The following is a 17,204-nucleotide window of genomic DNA, read 5'->3' on the forward strand; positions in this document are numbered from 1 at the left end:
CACTCGCTCTCTGGGATAAACTCCTCCCCTTCAGCGCTCGCTGACGTCACCGTCCGGCTCGCCAATCGCGGCGCAAGGAGACCCCGCCCTCTGCCTGGACAGACCGTGACGTCATAGACCGGACCGTGAGGGGGAACGTGACCGTGACGTCACTCACGTGTACCATAACCAGCAGCTGATCGACTGAGCAGACGTCATCACGCACGGCCAATTTATTAGAAACACCTGAGGACTGTAATCAGAATATTTTAGTAATCCCTGAGGAAATGACGTGTCACAGTAACAGATACAGTACAAATACTACAAATACCACAGGTTATACTATATATATATATATATATATATATATATATATATATATATATATATATATATATATATATATATATATATATATATATATATATACGTATATACATATATATATATATATATATATATATATTATATATTATATATAATTATACTGATATATTACCCACAGATATTTTACACAAACTGTGTGTACAAATACTACAGGTTCATAAATACATGTATGTGTTAGTTATGATGATGCTGACTACATCTTTGTTTGTACTTATAAATCATAGAGCAGCTGATTTCGTCAGAATTAATAAACCCAGATTCATCCAAACGAAAATTGTAGTTTTTCTTTTAAATACTACGACTTTACTGAAGTGTGATGTATTTAATGTAGTTACATTTTGACACTGGCTTTACTCACTTTGTAGATGTTTGCCATAGACTGTATTCAGTGTTTAGCTTACAGTCAAAAAATTATTAAGTTTTCCCCACTCACAATACCAATTAGTTCCCTAAACTTACAAATAGTGTTTTTAAAATGTTGTCTTATTTCTTTAAAGTTGTATCTGAGTAACAGTTCTTACAGTGTGACCCAGTGCAGTACGCCAGCTATGGGACCAAAATGTAACTTTGATGTATTTGAAGCAAACACAATATATTTAACATTTAAAAAGGTAAAAACAAATCCTAAACATAAATAGCCAAACTGCAGCGGTATTTTAGTACCCGTTAAAAGACGTGCAGCAGCATTTTGGACTGACTGGAAGCGATGGAGAGACGGGTGTTGAAGGCCCAACCAGAGAGAACTGCAGCAGTCCAGTCTAGATGTGGGATGGCATGTAGCTGCAGGACGAAAGCTTTATCTTTAAAGCAAACATGTCATCATGTGACTGATAAAACAGCTGGATCTCCTTCTCCCAATGACTGCAGAGCCTTCAGCCTCCGCCAGTATCACAGTAGTCTGTACAGTTTGAAAGCTCACAGCCACCTGAGTGCTGTATCCCATCATGCACTCTGCTCAGTAAACATGACAGAGCTGAAACAGAGTATGTCTGAGGACACAGCCTGAGTGTTTATGAAACATGCTGGTTTTAATAGAGCAAGCAGATCGATCCACATATCCATAGCATTGATACCACGCTGGTATTAGTGTCGGATCAATACCACTGCAATACAGTTGATACTTTGTTTCTATCCTCAAAGTTCAGCACGAAGACCAGTGAAATGTGTTAAATGTGTATATTAACAGCCTACAGCACATTTGAACAACAGAAGCTGAACCAAAGCCTTTCAGAGACAGGAACATTCGTGGACTCCAAAAAAACCTTTCAAAATAAAAGCTGAAAGGTGTGTTTTGTTGTGTTAACTAGTTACTGTGGAAAGTTAAAAGTCCCAGTTATTGAGTGATCATTAAAATGTGTACAGAAGTAGTGCACTAGCTTTAAACAGTGTGACAGCTGAGAGGATGATGGAAGTCTGAGTCCAGACAGCCCGAGTCTGTTTAAACACGACGGCTGTCGACCGCTCAGCCAATCACAAACCAGAAACATGTGCTTTGTGGTCTGTGTTCGGCCCTCCTGATTGGCTGTATCCTCTCTGTGAGTACCTCAGGTGTGTTTTAACCTTCAGGTAATCTGCAGATTGACTTCACAGTAGAGCAGAGACAGGTCCTCATGTTCTGGTTTATTAACACACAGTTTATTTATGATGAGTTTATGATGCAGTAACTTAAACCCAACTTTCTTCTATTACAGTCGTGCTGAGGTCCAAACTCAGACCTCGTCTCTGTGGTAAACTTGGTTTTATCATGAATATTCTACATGTTTCTTAATGGCACACCATCATCATCGTCATCATCTTCATCATAATGAATAATAGAATTCCGTTTCCTGTGCATAAATAAAAGCATCTGTCTCTCCATCTGCTCCGCACATCATCTTAACCTGTCCAGGTGTGTCTAAACAGCGGACCTTTAACTCATGAAGAAATACAGAAGCACAGTTAGAGAGCTGCTGAAGTCTCCTCCAGACTGAAGAACATGAGTCTGAACCTTCACAGAGCGGGGACTCGTTTATTGAAACAGATATAATGAAATAAAAGGACCGAGTATGACAGGGCTCCATCACAGGATACAGACAGTTACAGACACTTTTATTACACATTAAACACACACAGAGCCTCCTGCTGCCATTCAGTGTCTGAGCTGATGTTCCTCCTGCAGGCCACAGCTGTGGATCGATCACCTGTGGATCAGCGACTCTACAGGACATCAGAAATGCGACATGTGGAGGAAAAAGCAGCAGCTCGCAGTCTGGACTGTAACATGTTCTTATCCTCTAACAGGGACCAGAAACAGGGAGAGGTCTGCCATCTAGTGGTGATAAAGTGAAGTTGCAGGGACATGAAGAAGTGGAGAGGACAGCAGAAACACTGAGGGGTGGATGAACACAGATTAAAGGGAGACGAGCAGGAGACACAGAAACATCATAGATGATCTCATCTATGATCATCCTGGAAGCATTCAGTGTTCCTCGTGTTGTCACGTTACAGTCTTATTCCAACATGACATTCATTTTCACCTCTGCACACAGTACAGTAAACAGTCTCTGCACACAGTCAGCTGACATTCTTGTGCATGCACTGAAAATAAAAAACTAAAGTATAACATGGACAGAAGTACTCACAGCCCAGACACTCACATGTTTGTTCAGCTGTGCACACTGATCGTCTGTCAGATATTTCTACAACACGCCTGGAGTCCACCTTTCAGCTGACTGGTCGTTATTTGGAAAGGCACACACCTGTCTGTATAAGCTCCCATAACTGACAGAGCACAAAGTCAGAGGCAGGTCTGTAGGCGGGACTGTATGGAGGCACAGATCCAGGGATCAGCACTGACGTACCCAGTGAGCACAGTGGCTTCCACCATCCATACAGGAAGTTTTGGAACCACCGGGTCTCTTCCTAGAGACCAATCTGGTCTGGCAATCTGGGCAATCTTCTGCGCCCCTCATCTAGTACCTACTCGGCTGAGCTCAACCTAGTTTCTATGGTTTTCCATCAGGGAGTAGTACCTGGTACCAGGTACTTTTTTAGCAAATGCTGGCCCGGCTTTCCAACCGAGCAGAGTCAGTCTAAAAATGTGACATCAAAAGCCCCCGACTGGCCAGCCAGAGGTGTCATTAGATGAATCACGAGTTAGATGAAACCTGGCATTTCTGAAACTCGGCAACAAGGGAAATGGTTACATACAAACTGACAATCATGGTCCTCGAGTCTGACAAACACCCACAGACCAAGCAGCGGGTATACCATCGCCTCAGTGTCCTCCATTGTGTTTGTGGCACATAGACACATGGGATTTTGGTTGTGTTCCTATGACAACCCCACACATATTGAGGTGGAACTCAAATGTAATAGAACATGACACAAACAAACGCGGGCTCAGGCGAGTAGGTGCTAAAGCAGGGGTCCCCAATCCCAGTCCACGAGGGCCGGTGTCCCTGCAGGTTTTAGATCTCACCCTGGGTCAACACACCTGAATCACATGATTAGTTCATTACCAGGCCCAAGGCATGTTGAAAATGTAATTTACATTTAACTCAGCTGTGATGGATCAAGCACACATCTGAAACCTGCAGGGACACCGGCCCTCGTGGACTGGGATTGGGGACCCCTGTAAGGAAACCAGGCTACGACAGCCCACCTGGAGTTTGCCCAAAGGCCTCTGAAGGAAAAGATGAATGTACAGAGACATAACCTGGTCCAAAAGTGCGCTGGACATTGAACTTGGGCGAAGGTTCATCTTCTGTAACTGCTGCCAAAAAGTGCTTCAACAACGTATTTAACAAAGGCTGAGAATACCTGTGCATGTGTTATATTTTTCTCTTTAATGTTTTAATGAATCTTTTAAGAATTTTAAGCAAACCTTTTTGGAGTACTGTGTGTAGAATACTGAGGTCAAAATGAATTTCATCCATTTTGGAATAAACCTGTGACATGACAACTTGTTATGTTTGAGGATGCAGTGGTACCATCACAGGACCACCACAGACCAGGACTCACAGGGACCTGCAGGAACCATTTAGAACCACCTGGAGGAGTCTGTTTGGCCTCACTGTCAGGGGTTGTGCCCCAGTGCTCATCACACAGAGGAGTGTGAGGAGAACCATACGCTAAACATACAGAGAACTTTGAACACCTTTATGACTAAATGAGGGAAAAGGGCCTTGATCCCTTCATTAGCTCTTTCACACCAACACAGAGCTGGTTCTGCCTCAGTGCCTTCAGAGAACCAGCCCACAGTTCTACAGGTTTAAGAAGTAGAGCTGTGGGCTGGTTCATATGAAATAAATTCCGGTAAATTCCGATTATGGAAGACAGTATCTGATGACTGACACTACCATCCGTGATCTTTCAGCAGGAGCTCCTCCCAGAACAGGTATCTTCAAAGGCTCCAACACTGGACCACTAAGGTGCTGGTTTTGGTTTTTGGTACCCGCCTTTTATAATAAGATCAGGAACTGGCACGTAGTCGGTATAACTCAGGTGCATCACAGCTGAACTGTTTCACCTATCTAACAGCACCTCAACCAGGATCCAGGTTGATCTCCTGACTAGACTGACATATCAGAACCAGATCCATTGGAACTGCCAGAACATACAGGGGGGTATATAATATGGGGTATATAGTCCTGTAGGAGGCAAATACTCATTTCACACAGGAAATTCAAGGACCTTCTAAGAAAGGTTTACATGTGTTATCATAAAAGCAGGTCTTTTTACTACCAAATCTGATATGCACCCTTTGAGAAGGGCCAACCTATCATTAAGTCCTCTAGACCTGGACCAGGACCGTCCATCGCTCGTCCTGGTCGGTCAGAAGTGTACATGTCCCGACTGTGGGTCAGAGGGTGGTCCTCCTGGGGGCACATCCTGTAGCAGGTTCCTGCCCAGTGGCCTGCTGATAGGATAGTTCTGGGCTGGAGCATCCTCGGCCCAGTCTATTCTGGGCAGCAGCTGGTCCATGTGAGGTCCTGGTGGTCTGTGCAGAACTGGGTAGGTTGTAATGTTGTGCTCCCGCTCAAGCAGCAAATGTCCAGGGGCTCGATTTGACCCATCAGGTCTGTAGGGTGCGATGGTTAGAAGAGATGTTTCCTGGTCCAGGGTCTGCAGAGGCTGGGCCTGCTGGTCCATCTGATACAGCTGCTTCTTATGGACCTGGCTGTGGTCCTGGTGGTCCACTCTAGGGGTACACAGCTGCTTCTTGTGGTTGTGTAGATAGTCCTGGTGATCCAGCTGGGTGTGCTCCTGTTGTTTCTTCTGGTTCTGGATGCTATCCTGGGCCTGGTGGTGTATGTTGATGTGGTATTGTGATCTCTTCTGATTCCGAGAAATATCCGGATCATGCTGGTCCATCTGGGACTGGTATGGTGGTTTCTTCTGGTTCAGACGGTGGTCCTTTCCCTGTTCATCGACTGGAGCCTGGTACTGCTGCTGCTCTGGCTTTTTCTGGTTCTGGAGCTGGTCTTGGTGATCCTGGTTCTTCTCGAGTTCCATCTGAGCGTGGAACTGCTGCTTCTTTTGGCTCTGGATTTGGTTGTGGACCTGGTTCTTGATGTCCTTCCAGTGCCGCCCCCTGAGGACAGGTTCCAAGTCCAGACAGCGCTGACAGACCTCCTTACCTGGTACGGACTGGACCAGAACATGGACTCCTAACTGCCTCCAGATGGCCTCCTTCTCTGCAGAGGACCAGGGCCGCCGTCGGACCTTCCTGGGAGCCACAGGGACTGAAAAACCAACAGAATTGGAGCGCTGCACGATGAGACTAATCTGCTAAAGTCAAAGTAGTAACATGAATCCAGGTGGACTCACCTGAGACAGATGTCTGCATTCTGGCTTCAGGTGGAATCGCAGAGGTCACTGGTTTGTTAGAACACTTTGACAGAACTGTGAACAAATGTGGGAACAGACAGGTAAACAGCTCCAACAACTGGTTCAATAAAGTTAGAAGTTTGGGAACTGATCCTAACCTGCGGCGAGGTGTCGACTCACCTTCTTGTCTGAGGTCCTTGTCCAGTCTTATCTGGACAGGTCGTTTCTTTGGTTTAGTTCCTCCATCTGTAGCAGCTGGAAAAGGAGAAAAACTGGGTCAGTAACACAAACTTTGGTATCCAAACTTCTCCAGCTGAAACTCCAAAACTACAGTCACATCCTGGTTCTTCCTAACCCAAACTTTACTGGACGTTACTGAAGATGCTAAACTAAGCAGGACGGGCTGGACTGTGGTCTCACCTGGATCTGGGTTCTGCAGCCCCAGGTTGTCCCACTCCCGGCCCAGCATGTGGTAGAAGTCGGTGGTCTTGGCGGCAGCCTCCCAGTCTCCATCCTGCAGGCTCTCTCCAATAGCAATCTCACAGACTGTCTTTAGTGTTGTTTTCACCGCCAGTGGAGGGCGGCTCCACCTGTTTCCCGCTGCCTTCCTGGCTGCGGACAGCGCCAGGCTAAGGCGGCCTGGGGCCAGCAGGTCCTGCAGGCTCTGGATGCCGGAGTCAAGGGATTTAGCGGCCAGGAGCAACCTGCCAAGTTCCCGGAGCTTTTGGCTTACGTAGTCGTACCTCCTCTGACCACTATCCTGGTTCCCCATCAGCTTGTTGCCATACTTACAGATCAGCCAATCAGACTTCACCTGGAGGCAGAGAGGAGCCAGTTACCACAGAGAAAGGTCAGAGAGTGTAGTGTTAGGACAGGTGCACAGATACAGGTGTGGAGACAGGTGAGCTGACCTCGTAAGACACATTATCTTGGTTCATGCGATGCAGGATTTCACTGCAGCTCTCAGACGCTCCACTGGAGATGGGCAGGAGCCGCGACGCTGCTGCCTGCACTCTGGTCCGTTTCCTGGCTCGGTTCACAGCGGGGTCAGAGGTCGTGTTTTGATCAACACCTGGGTCAGAGGTCATAAGCTGTTTGGTCCCGGTCTCTGCAGTCTCACCAAGGGAATCCTCAGGCATGTCCTCTCTGGTGACATCACAAGGCAACTTACTTGTGGAACCAGAGGTGGCGTCGTTGGCGGGGTCAGCGTTCGCTTCGGCTTTGGACGGGTTAATAGCGAGCTTCTTGCGACACGACACCTGATGCTTCCACAGGTCAGCACGAAGGAAAAATCCAAGACACAATGGGCATGGCAGGTAGTTCCTCGCATCCACATCCTCAGAGGGCTGACGCCATGGCACAATCTCACCAGTGCCCTGCCGGATCACCTGAGGACACACAGGGAGGCGGAGTAAATGTACCTGTAAGGAACAGAAAACCTCACCCGTAACAGACAGGTAAACACAGGTGTTATTGTAGCATCTTTAAGTTAAACTATAAAGGTTGAGGCAACTGTTTATGTGATTTGCTGCTATAAATACAGCCATTAATTCATTTTGTTCTGCTTATCTGGGGTCGAGTCTTGGGGGCAAACCCAGACCTCCCTCTCCCTGGCTACTTCCTCCAGCTTGCCCTGGGAAACACCAAGACATTCCCACGCCAGCTTAGAGATATAATCTCTCCACTGTGTCCTGGGTCTTCTGATGGGACATGCCCAGAACACCTCACCAGGAGGCGTCCAGGGCGCATCCTCGCCCCATCTCTAAGGGGGAGGAGAGCCACCTTTCAGAGAAAGCTTGTATTTCACCTTCAAATGTTTTTTTGCCTTGTTTGGTATCATTCTCTTCAGCTCAATCTCACGTGTCCGAATTTACAGATATGTGTTCACTGACATACTGTAGTAACACAACTGACCTGAAATCACACAAAAACATAAAATCCTAGTAGTTGTTTCTTTTTAACTGTAAAAACCACACACGTTTATAAAATTATTTTCATAACTTGCAAATGCAAATACAACTTGTACATTTTGAAAACAAGCAAAGCATTGCTTTATTGCATTACACTCAGTGCATTTCAATCATTTATCCTGTGAGTTTGCTAGCTAGCAAAATAATAATAATTTTAAAAATTAGTATTTTTAAAAATTAGCAATGTGAACAATCTGGAAAACTATTTACTGAGCACCCCAACCGGTCACAGCAGATGGCCCCGCCCCTCCCTGAGCCTGCTTCTGCCGGAGGTTTCTTCCTGTTAAAAGGGAGTTTTTCCTTCCTACTGTTGCCAAAGTGCTGCTCATAGGGGGTCATATGATTGTTGGGTTTTTCTCTGTATCTATTATTGTGCGATCTACTGTACAATATAAAGCACCTTGAGGCGACTTTTGTTGTGATTTGGCGCTATATAAATAAAATTGAATTGAATTGAAAACTCTGACATTGTGGAAAGGGTCAAATCCTTTTACTTTTCAGGTGGATTTGGACCTTGTCATGACTGCAGTGACTTCAGTGAGTGTCACACACTCAAACAGATATGCAGCGGTCCAAAGAGGCAGAGGTGCAGAAATGTTGCTTTTACACTTTTAGACTCATTTTGTTTCTCTGATGAGAAAAAGATTCAATCAGACAGTTATTTATGCTGAATGAAATGCTGTTACAGTTTCAAGCTCTTTTAAGCACCACACCTGAAATTTGAGCACTTTTCAAACCTTGACAATATTAATATAGACTCTGCTTCCTTTACGGTGAATGTCCCAGTGGGATTCAGGAGGTCGTCGAGGTATTCCTTCCACTGTCTGATTATGTCCTCAGCTGAAGTCAGCAGCACTCTACCTAAACTATACACACTGCAGGTGGAGCACTGCTTTCTCCTCCTGAATCACAGTTTGTCCAAACCTCTTTGAGGTTTTTATCCACAGCCTCTCCAAACTGCTCAGACACCTGGGGTTTACCTTCAGCCACGTCTCATTTGGCCTGTACCTGTTAGCTGCCTCTGAGGCGCCACAGACTAACGAACCCTGATACTCCTCCTTCAGCCTGATGGTCCCCTTCACCTCTGGTGTCCACCATCTGGTTTACTTACTTTACTGATTTATAATATTATTATTATTATTTATTATTAATATATATATATATATATATATACACACACACACACACACATATATATATATTATTCAACTCTTCACAGGACAAAAACCACAAAGTGCTTCAGAATAATATAAAACAGATAAACATAAAACAGCACAATGAAATATTCAGCACAAATCTAATTAAGAGCTAGTCTAAATAAATTAGTCTTAAGATGATGTTTAAAAGAATAAATACAATCCAGGGAATTCCACATCCTGGGGGACTCTACACTGAGAGAGAGCGAGATGTGCATGAAGTCTGATTTTATCGTGGTGGAAGCAAAACAACCAAAGTCCCCAAAGAGGGAATTCATGACGATGTTTATGTGAAGCGTAGTTTGGATCTTCTTTTGTCGATGGTTTAAGTCAATTTTGGTTGGAGAGAGACAAAACTGCACCTTGAGAATCGAACACAAAAAAAGACGTAGACACAAAGCGCACACCCGCCAAAGGCAGTAGTCCATGGAGGGGCTATGAAAAATGTACATCTAATTTAGTTGCACAGACCCCCCCACAAACAACTAAAGGCACCTGAAAGAAACAGGTAAACTGACCTGTAGCAGACACACCGGTAAGACACACAAACTGACCTCGATGTTGTGTAGATAGTTGCCTCGGCAGCGCAGGTGCTCCAGCAGCAGGTGGCGTTCTTTGGAGCCTGTCGGCAGGGTGCTGGCAGCCAGTACTTCCTGTTCGTCGGCATGCTTCCTCAGCAGGTGGCGTGCGATCTTCACCTGTGGCCGTCGGCAGAACACGCAGTAATGCTTCTTGTCCCAACGGCGCTTCCCGCCGCTCCACGTCCTCTTCACCGTCACGCCCTCCTTCTTGTCCTCCTGGCCCCGCCTCTTCGATTTCTGACCCCGCTTCTTCTCTATAAGACCCCGCCTCTTTGCTCTCTGGCCCCTCCTCCCTAATGTGCGGCGGTGTGACTGACGCGCAGCGGGCTTTGCCTGCTCTTTGTCAGGAGAGGACGGTGCGTCAGAGGCCGGGACCTCTGTCTTGTTCTCCATGGCAACGTCAGCATGGTCGTCCATGGCAACAGAGCTCGATGACACCCTGAAGATAAAACAAAGAAGCAGTGAATCAGCTTTAACTGTCAGCTCCACCTGCAGTCCCTTGGCAGGAGCCTGTAGTTCAGTGTGGGCCTTTTTACTCTTTGTAACTGTGTTTTTAATAGTGCTGAGGACTCTCAGTACATCTTCATAATGGAGGCAGTCACACCTGCACACCACATCAGTATAGATATTTCCTTTATGGCGGGGCAGTGTGTGAGTCATAGGTTATAGTGAGGACGACATCAATGCTCGACATTTTCTTTTTAAAGTAGAAGAAAGCGTGTTTCAAACATCTGCAGTTCAGAAGCTCCACACTGTGGAAACATCTGTATTCAGCTTCCATCCCTACTCTAAACATGGAGGAGGAGCAGCAGGTGTTCTGGATCCTTCACCTGAGCCACTGAGCGCGATCAGAGACCTCTGAGGAACCATCGCAGGGTTCTGGCACTGAACGCTCCTCACAGGGTTAAAGGTGCAGACGTGTCTGCATCAGAGGTTCCTGCAGGGCCCTCAGGCTGTGGTGGAGTCAACATGAACATGAGGCCTCCTCCACATTGAACATGACTGTGAGGAGAACACCTGGACCAATCAGAACCAGCTCCCCGCTGACAAACACACACATACACACTTCTACAGCTGGAGTCCACATGTGACAAACATCTGGATTATAGAGGCTGACACACTGATCTACCCCAACATCAGAAACACCTTGAGGAACCAACTCCTCATCTGGACCGGGACCAGAACAAACAGAGCCTCTCAGACTGACCTTGTCGGTCGTCGTCATCAGCCTGCAGGTGTGACAGGTGCTCTCACCTGTGCAGTGACCGGGCTGGAGTCACGCCACGCTCAGGTGTGACTGACAGGCGTCTCTGTCCGATAATGGAAGCTTATTTACGACAGCCTGGTGCTAACAGCTAGCAGCACACAGGCTACCGTAGCAATTAGCACGGAGAGCTAACGGGCAGCTAGCTGCAGCTAACCAGAACCGGAACCGAGCGCTGCTGGGAACCGGACCGATCCGGAAACACGACCAGAACCGTCCAATGAGAGTACAGAACCGGGACAGAGAGACTTCTCACCTGCTAACTCCAGCTCTGCGCTCCTTTCTTCTTCTTTTACTCCACCACTTCTTCTTCGCTGTCGGAGGTGAAAGGGCGTGAGACCGGTGCGTTCGCGCCACCTGCTGGTGTGGATAACTGAGGCTTCATATTCTTGTTAAAGTCAGGCGGTCCAGCCTCGAGTCTGTGGTGGATGAAGCTGATGTTCTTCTGTCAGATAAACACAGAGGAGTCTCCCTGTACCACTGTGTTATCTGATTGGTCTGTACTGAAGCACCACAGCATTAAAATGATGACGCTCAGTTAACAGGGCGGCTGCAATAAACATGAACAAACACAAAGGTAAACACTGATAAATGTGAACTTTATCGGTGGTTACACCTGGATGCACCTGTCTCCTTCACTTTGTGGCCTCTGAGGCTGTGATTAGAGATGCTGTATGAAATGTGACGTTGTTGAAGCTTCCTCTGTGATCTTCATAAACACACTGTCCTTGTTGTCAGTGTGCATGAAGGACGTGGACCCTCATTTATCAGCTGCACACTTTCTTATGCTCAGTTTTCTGTGGTCACTGCAGGCTCTGAATGAAGGCGTTAACACATGATGTGTTCAGGGTCCTGCGTCATTTTCATTATTAGCACATTATAAAGCACACTCATGTGAAAATCTTCATGAGATTCAAAGTTTTTACAACATAATTAAAGACTAGTTTAATACAAAATTGACTAATTATTACCATCTTCAGAACATTTCATTAAATATTAGAGACATATTGCTGTGTCATAAATTACATATTGTTATAATTACACAAAATGTGTTCTATATACCTGGCTGTTAGGACCTCCAAGCCTGTAGTTATGTTCATTATCAGTTGGAGCCCCTCATTGTTCTTCTTCTTCTTTGGTGCAACCCTATAAAGACAGTGTACCCCTTTGGCCTTGCCCCTTTTCTACAATTCCCTTTTGGGAGAGGTGGGTGTCATTTCTTTCCAACACTGTAAAACACACATATAATGTATATTTAGTAACCCTGATGTTTCTGATTGTGATTTTAGTTCAGTTATTGTCATCATTGTGCCTGTTTTTGTTAGACGCTATAGATGTGTAGTTAACGCCGTTAACGCTAGCATGAATAAATAATTCCGACTAGCTTGGAAGTTGTGATGGGGTTGAGCTAACCCTCTTCCCAAATGTTTGTATGTGGTCGTAGGAGCTGGAGGGAGGAAGTTATTTACTTGGAGGTCTTTCTTTCTTTTACCTTTCTTTGTCAGACACAACGCAGGAACATACCGGTTACATGTACATCTCATTACTATCCAAATAACCTACAGTCCACAAACGCATCATGAACTAGTGTGCAGCTCAGGGCTGTGATCTGACCCTTAGTCTTAGTTTGACCGTATTTACATGGATACAGCTGATCGTAAAGACTCGAGTACAAGTCATGAGAGCAAGTAGACATCTCAGGATCGTGGGGTGGTGTCTGTTGTTGTTGTTGCTGTCTTTATTAGCATGTATAATGTAAACAGAATTGGCCCTAGCACCAAAAACTGTGGAATTCCACAATTACACCGCTTTCCAAATTATTATGCAAATGATATTTTTCTCTGTTTTTCCTAAATAGTCGATTCAAATGACTGTCAGCATAATTTTCGAATCATCAACCATATAGAGTATAATTCCAATGTTACTGAACAAACCTCCCGATGAAAACGGTATGTTTTTCAAAAATAACAAACTTAAAAATGATCATTTGTTGAATTTGCAGCATTAGGAGATCATATTTACTGAAATCAAAAGCTATTTCAATCAAAAACATCTTAACAGGTCAAGTTACATATTAACATAGGACCCCTTATTTGATAGCAGTTTCACAATACTTGCATCCATGGAACTTGAGAGTTTTTGGAAATTTCCTGCTTGAATGTCTTTGCAGGATGTCAGAATAGCCTCCCAGAGCTGCTGTTTGGATGTCAACTGCCTCCCACCCTCTTATTTTTTTGCTTGAGGATGCTCCAAAGGTTCTCACTGGGATTGAGGTCAGGGAAGAATGGAGGCCACACCATGAGTTCCTCTCCTTTTAAGCCAATAGCAGCCAATGATGCAGAGGTATTCCTTGTAGCATGAGATGGTGCATTGTCTTGCATGATGATTGTTTTGTTGCGGAAAGCATGGATCTTTTTTTTTCTACCATGGAAGAAAGTGGTTGGTCAGAAACTCCACATACTTTGCAGAGGTCATTTTCACACCTTCAGGGAGCCTAAAGGGGCCGACCAGCTCTCTCCCCGTGTTTCCGACCCAAAACAAGACTCCACCACCTCTCTCCTGATGTCGCAGCCTTGTTGGGACATGGTGGCTGTCCACCACTGCATCCATCTGGACCATACAGGGTTGCTATCCACTCATCAGTGACCAAGACAGTTTGAAAACTAGTCCTTATGTAGTTCTGGGCCCACTGCAGCCGTTTCTACTTGTGTGCATTGGTTAGAGGTGGCCGAACAGAAGGTTTATGCACAACTGCAAGTCTCTGGAAGATCCTTCACCTTGATATTTGCAGGGCTCCAGAAGCACCAGCAGCTTCAAATATGTGTTTGCTGCTTTGTAATGGTCTTATAGCAGCTGCTCTCTTAATCTGATGTATTTGTCTGGCAGAAACCTTCCTCATTGTGCCTTTATCTGCACAAACCCGCGTGTGCTCAGACTCAGCCACAAATCTCTTAACATTATGGTGATCACGCTTGGACAAGGTTTTCATTCCTTGTCCAAGGCATTCAATTATTTCATGCAGCAGAGAGATAATTTTTCTTTCCCACATTGCTTGAAAATGGTGGTCTGCTTAATAATGTAGAACATCCTTATTAGTAGTTTATCCTTTAATTGGGCTCGCCTGGCAAACTAATGATCACAGGTGCCTGAGATTGATGTCAGTGACCCAGAGAGTCCTGAGACACAATGCCATCCATGGGTTTAACTGAAAAACAACATATGTAATCTGTGTAACACCTAAATACAAATTACATAATAATTTGGAACGTGGTGTAACCTCAGTGTGTGAAGAGGACTCTCCATTTACATCAACACATGAGAATCTGTTATATCTGCAGGACCACAAGAGTCATTAAAACGAAGAATTCTGTGCTTAAATAATGAATTGTGCATCTGTGGATTTATTTTTTATTATTTAACTTATTCAGACATTACTGTAAATGGAATACAGATACTTTGCAGTTATTATAGCTATAATAATCAGCTAGGTGTATATATAACAAGAATTTAACCCAAACAAAGGATAATAATAATGACATTATAAACACTGAGGCATCAGAGTCAGGACAATGTGTGTCTCTGACCTGTGGATACCTCGTGCTTGTTCCCGAGCACTCAGGTCTGCAGGTCAGAGGTCACTGTTGGTCCCACTGTTGGCTTTTCAGGCACTGAGGCTTTATTGTGGTTTTATTGTGAAGCACTTTGTGATTTTTATCTGTGAAAAGTGCCACATAAACACATTTTACTTATAATAAACAGCTAGATGGAGACACAGGGCTGAGAGACGGGACCTTTACTCTGACATGTGACTGAAGTGACCAATCAGGAGCTGGGAGGTGTGAGGTCAGTGTGGAGAAACCACAGATATGTTTGTTAGTGACCTCACTGCCCTTTATGGATCCAACAGAAGTGTTTTAAAGACGTGTGTGATTAACTCAGCTATGATTCCCTGTTAAACTGATGTTAAATATAATCGTGTTTAATCCCTGACGTCTGTCACAGTCTGAAGAGGAACCAGGTGAGCCCACAGAGCTGAAACTCACAGTTAGAATAAGGACAGCTGTCCTCAGACCAGCAGGAACCTGGGGTGAGGTTGTATACCTCCTCCCTCACAGAGAGAATTATGACCTTGTTTTCTGCTTGGCCGTCACCAAAGGATTTACATCCCTGATAAGCAGAAGGAGCCTCACTATCTGTTTAATGTCTCCCATTACAACGGCCTCACTGTGTTAACTTTCCACATGCATGTAAACTGGTGACAGCAGTGCTCTTACTATAGCAAAGTGAGAAAGTGGTATTACTATAACTAATGTGATATGATTAAATAAGTGATTAATACATGAGAAAAGAAACCTGCCTCCACATTCCTCAGCAAACACTCTGGTCCTCATGCACTGAATGGTTCTGCTGACATCACTGAGTCACCTGTCAGTCTCCTTCTGTCCTCTGAAAGTCTTAAACTTTGTCATTAAGATTACTTCCAGTCTGAGTTATTGTCACATTACTGACAACTCAATGAATACAGGGAAGCAGAAATTCATTCATGTTACAATATTTATTCAAAATAGAACAAGAAACATTAAACTGTGACTGCTGTAGGTTACCATACAAAGTTAAAAACATTCAAATGAACAACAGCAGCATCTCTGACTGTGCTACTACAAACTTAAATATGTGAAGAAGGCAGGTAACTCTGATCCTTGAGTATTTGATTTATATTTACAAAGATTTAACTACAAACACTTCACTGTGGTATAAAAATATTGTAGATCAGTACATATAGTGACTCGTAATGACCTAAAAACACAGCTCTGTGTCTGTGGGAAACACATTTAACATGGCTGACACTTTATTAGGTACACAGTGGCCACTTTCTGAGTTACAGTAAACCTGTGGCCAGAGGCGAAAAGTAACAACGTTCGAATACTTCGTTATTGTATTTAAGTAGAATTTCCAGTCGTCTTTACTTTGCTATCCACATGTTTCTGTAAGAGTGCACATAGGCTGCCATGACAGACCACTACTTCCACAGTCTGGTTTTATACTTCCAGTTACCCAAAGCAAGAGCCACCGTTAACGGCAAAGTCACTCGTTGCAAACAACAAAATCAGCTACTTTGTGCTGTAATCAGCGGCTTTACCTGTTGGAGGATGAGCTCAGGTTCAACATGTGCTGTTGTCAGCTGCCACAGTAATTCCAGGAAATTGTAAAAAGCATTTGAAACATTTTGCCTTGAGCATCAATAAGTGGGAGAGGTGTGGCTGGCAGCTTTAAGACTCAAATTAATTCCATGGCTTCTACGAGAAACGATTCAAGCAAGTTAAAGACTCAAATACCCTCTGAAGAAAGTTTATGTTTGCTCCTTTTAATTTATCGATAAAAAGCCCACAGAGCTTCATTTAGTCTTGATGTAAACTCAAGTAAAAACATTAATGCAACCTTTGCAAACGTACCAAAATTTGTCATTTTCTTTTCATTTTAGAATGAAAACTAAAATCTAATCACAACCATTTAATAAAACTGACAAATTTTGGGGGGGAACATTTGATGTTGAGATTTATGAATTTGCAGGTGTGAGAGAGAGTGGAATAAGAATTTTTCCTTAAATATGTAATAAGCCAAGTGACACTTGAGACTTTCTCTTATGCTAACATTTTATTTGAGTGTACATCTGATGATATTTTTGTGCAGTGGAACCTTCGGTCATCTTAGACCAGACCAGCATCTCCACACAACCCCCTGAGCCACATCTGCACTCAGTCCACACACAGTGGGAGGACCCTTCACAACAAGATCATCAATACTGCAACAGGTCTCGCAGAAAAGATGTGCAGAATAAGATGAAGTTGCATATTTCATTCTCCAAGATGATGCAGATGCTTTGCTGTACACTGGAATAGCTTTAGACTACGCCCACAGTAGGCCAGATAGATTTGAAAGCGTTCCGCATCCACACTAGCGTTTTCAGTCGTTTTCACAGAGTTGTGCGTCCACATTGAAACGGCCAAAAATGCTT

General features: G+C 44.4%; 1 protein-coding gene across 1 annotated transcript; it reads right to left on the bottom strand.

The window, feature by feature from the left end:
- Positions 1-2,354: 2,354 nt before the first annotated feature.
- LOC116329880 lies at positions 2,355-11,560 on the bottom strand. Its single transcript, XM_031751999.2, has 7 exons — positions 11,445-11,560; positions 9,898-10,363; positions 7,089-7,565; positions 6,598-6,991; positions 6,358-6,432; positions 6,178-6,252; positions 2,355-6,092 (listed from the first exon to the last, which is right to left on the bottom strand). The coding sequence occupies exons 2-7, from the start codon at positions 10,339-10,341 to the stop codon at positions 5,182-5,184; spliced, it is 2,376 nt and encodes a 791-aa protein (XP_031607859.2). The 5' UTR covers positions 10,342-10,363; positions 11,445-11,560; the 3' UTR covers positions 2,355-5,181.
- Between the last annotated feature and the right edge of the window lie 5,644 nt (positions 11,561-17,204).

The sequence above is a fragment of the Oreochromis aureus genome, linkage group 3, assembly GCF_013358895.1.
Source record: "Oreochromis aureus strain Israel breed Guangdong linkage group 3, ZZ_aureus, whole genome shotgun sequence".
Taxonomy (NCBI): Eukaryota; Metazoa; Chordata; class Actinopteri; order Cichliformes; family Cichlidae; genus Oreochromis; species Oreochromis aureus.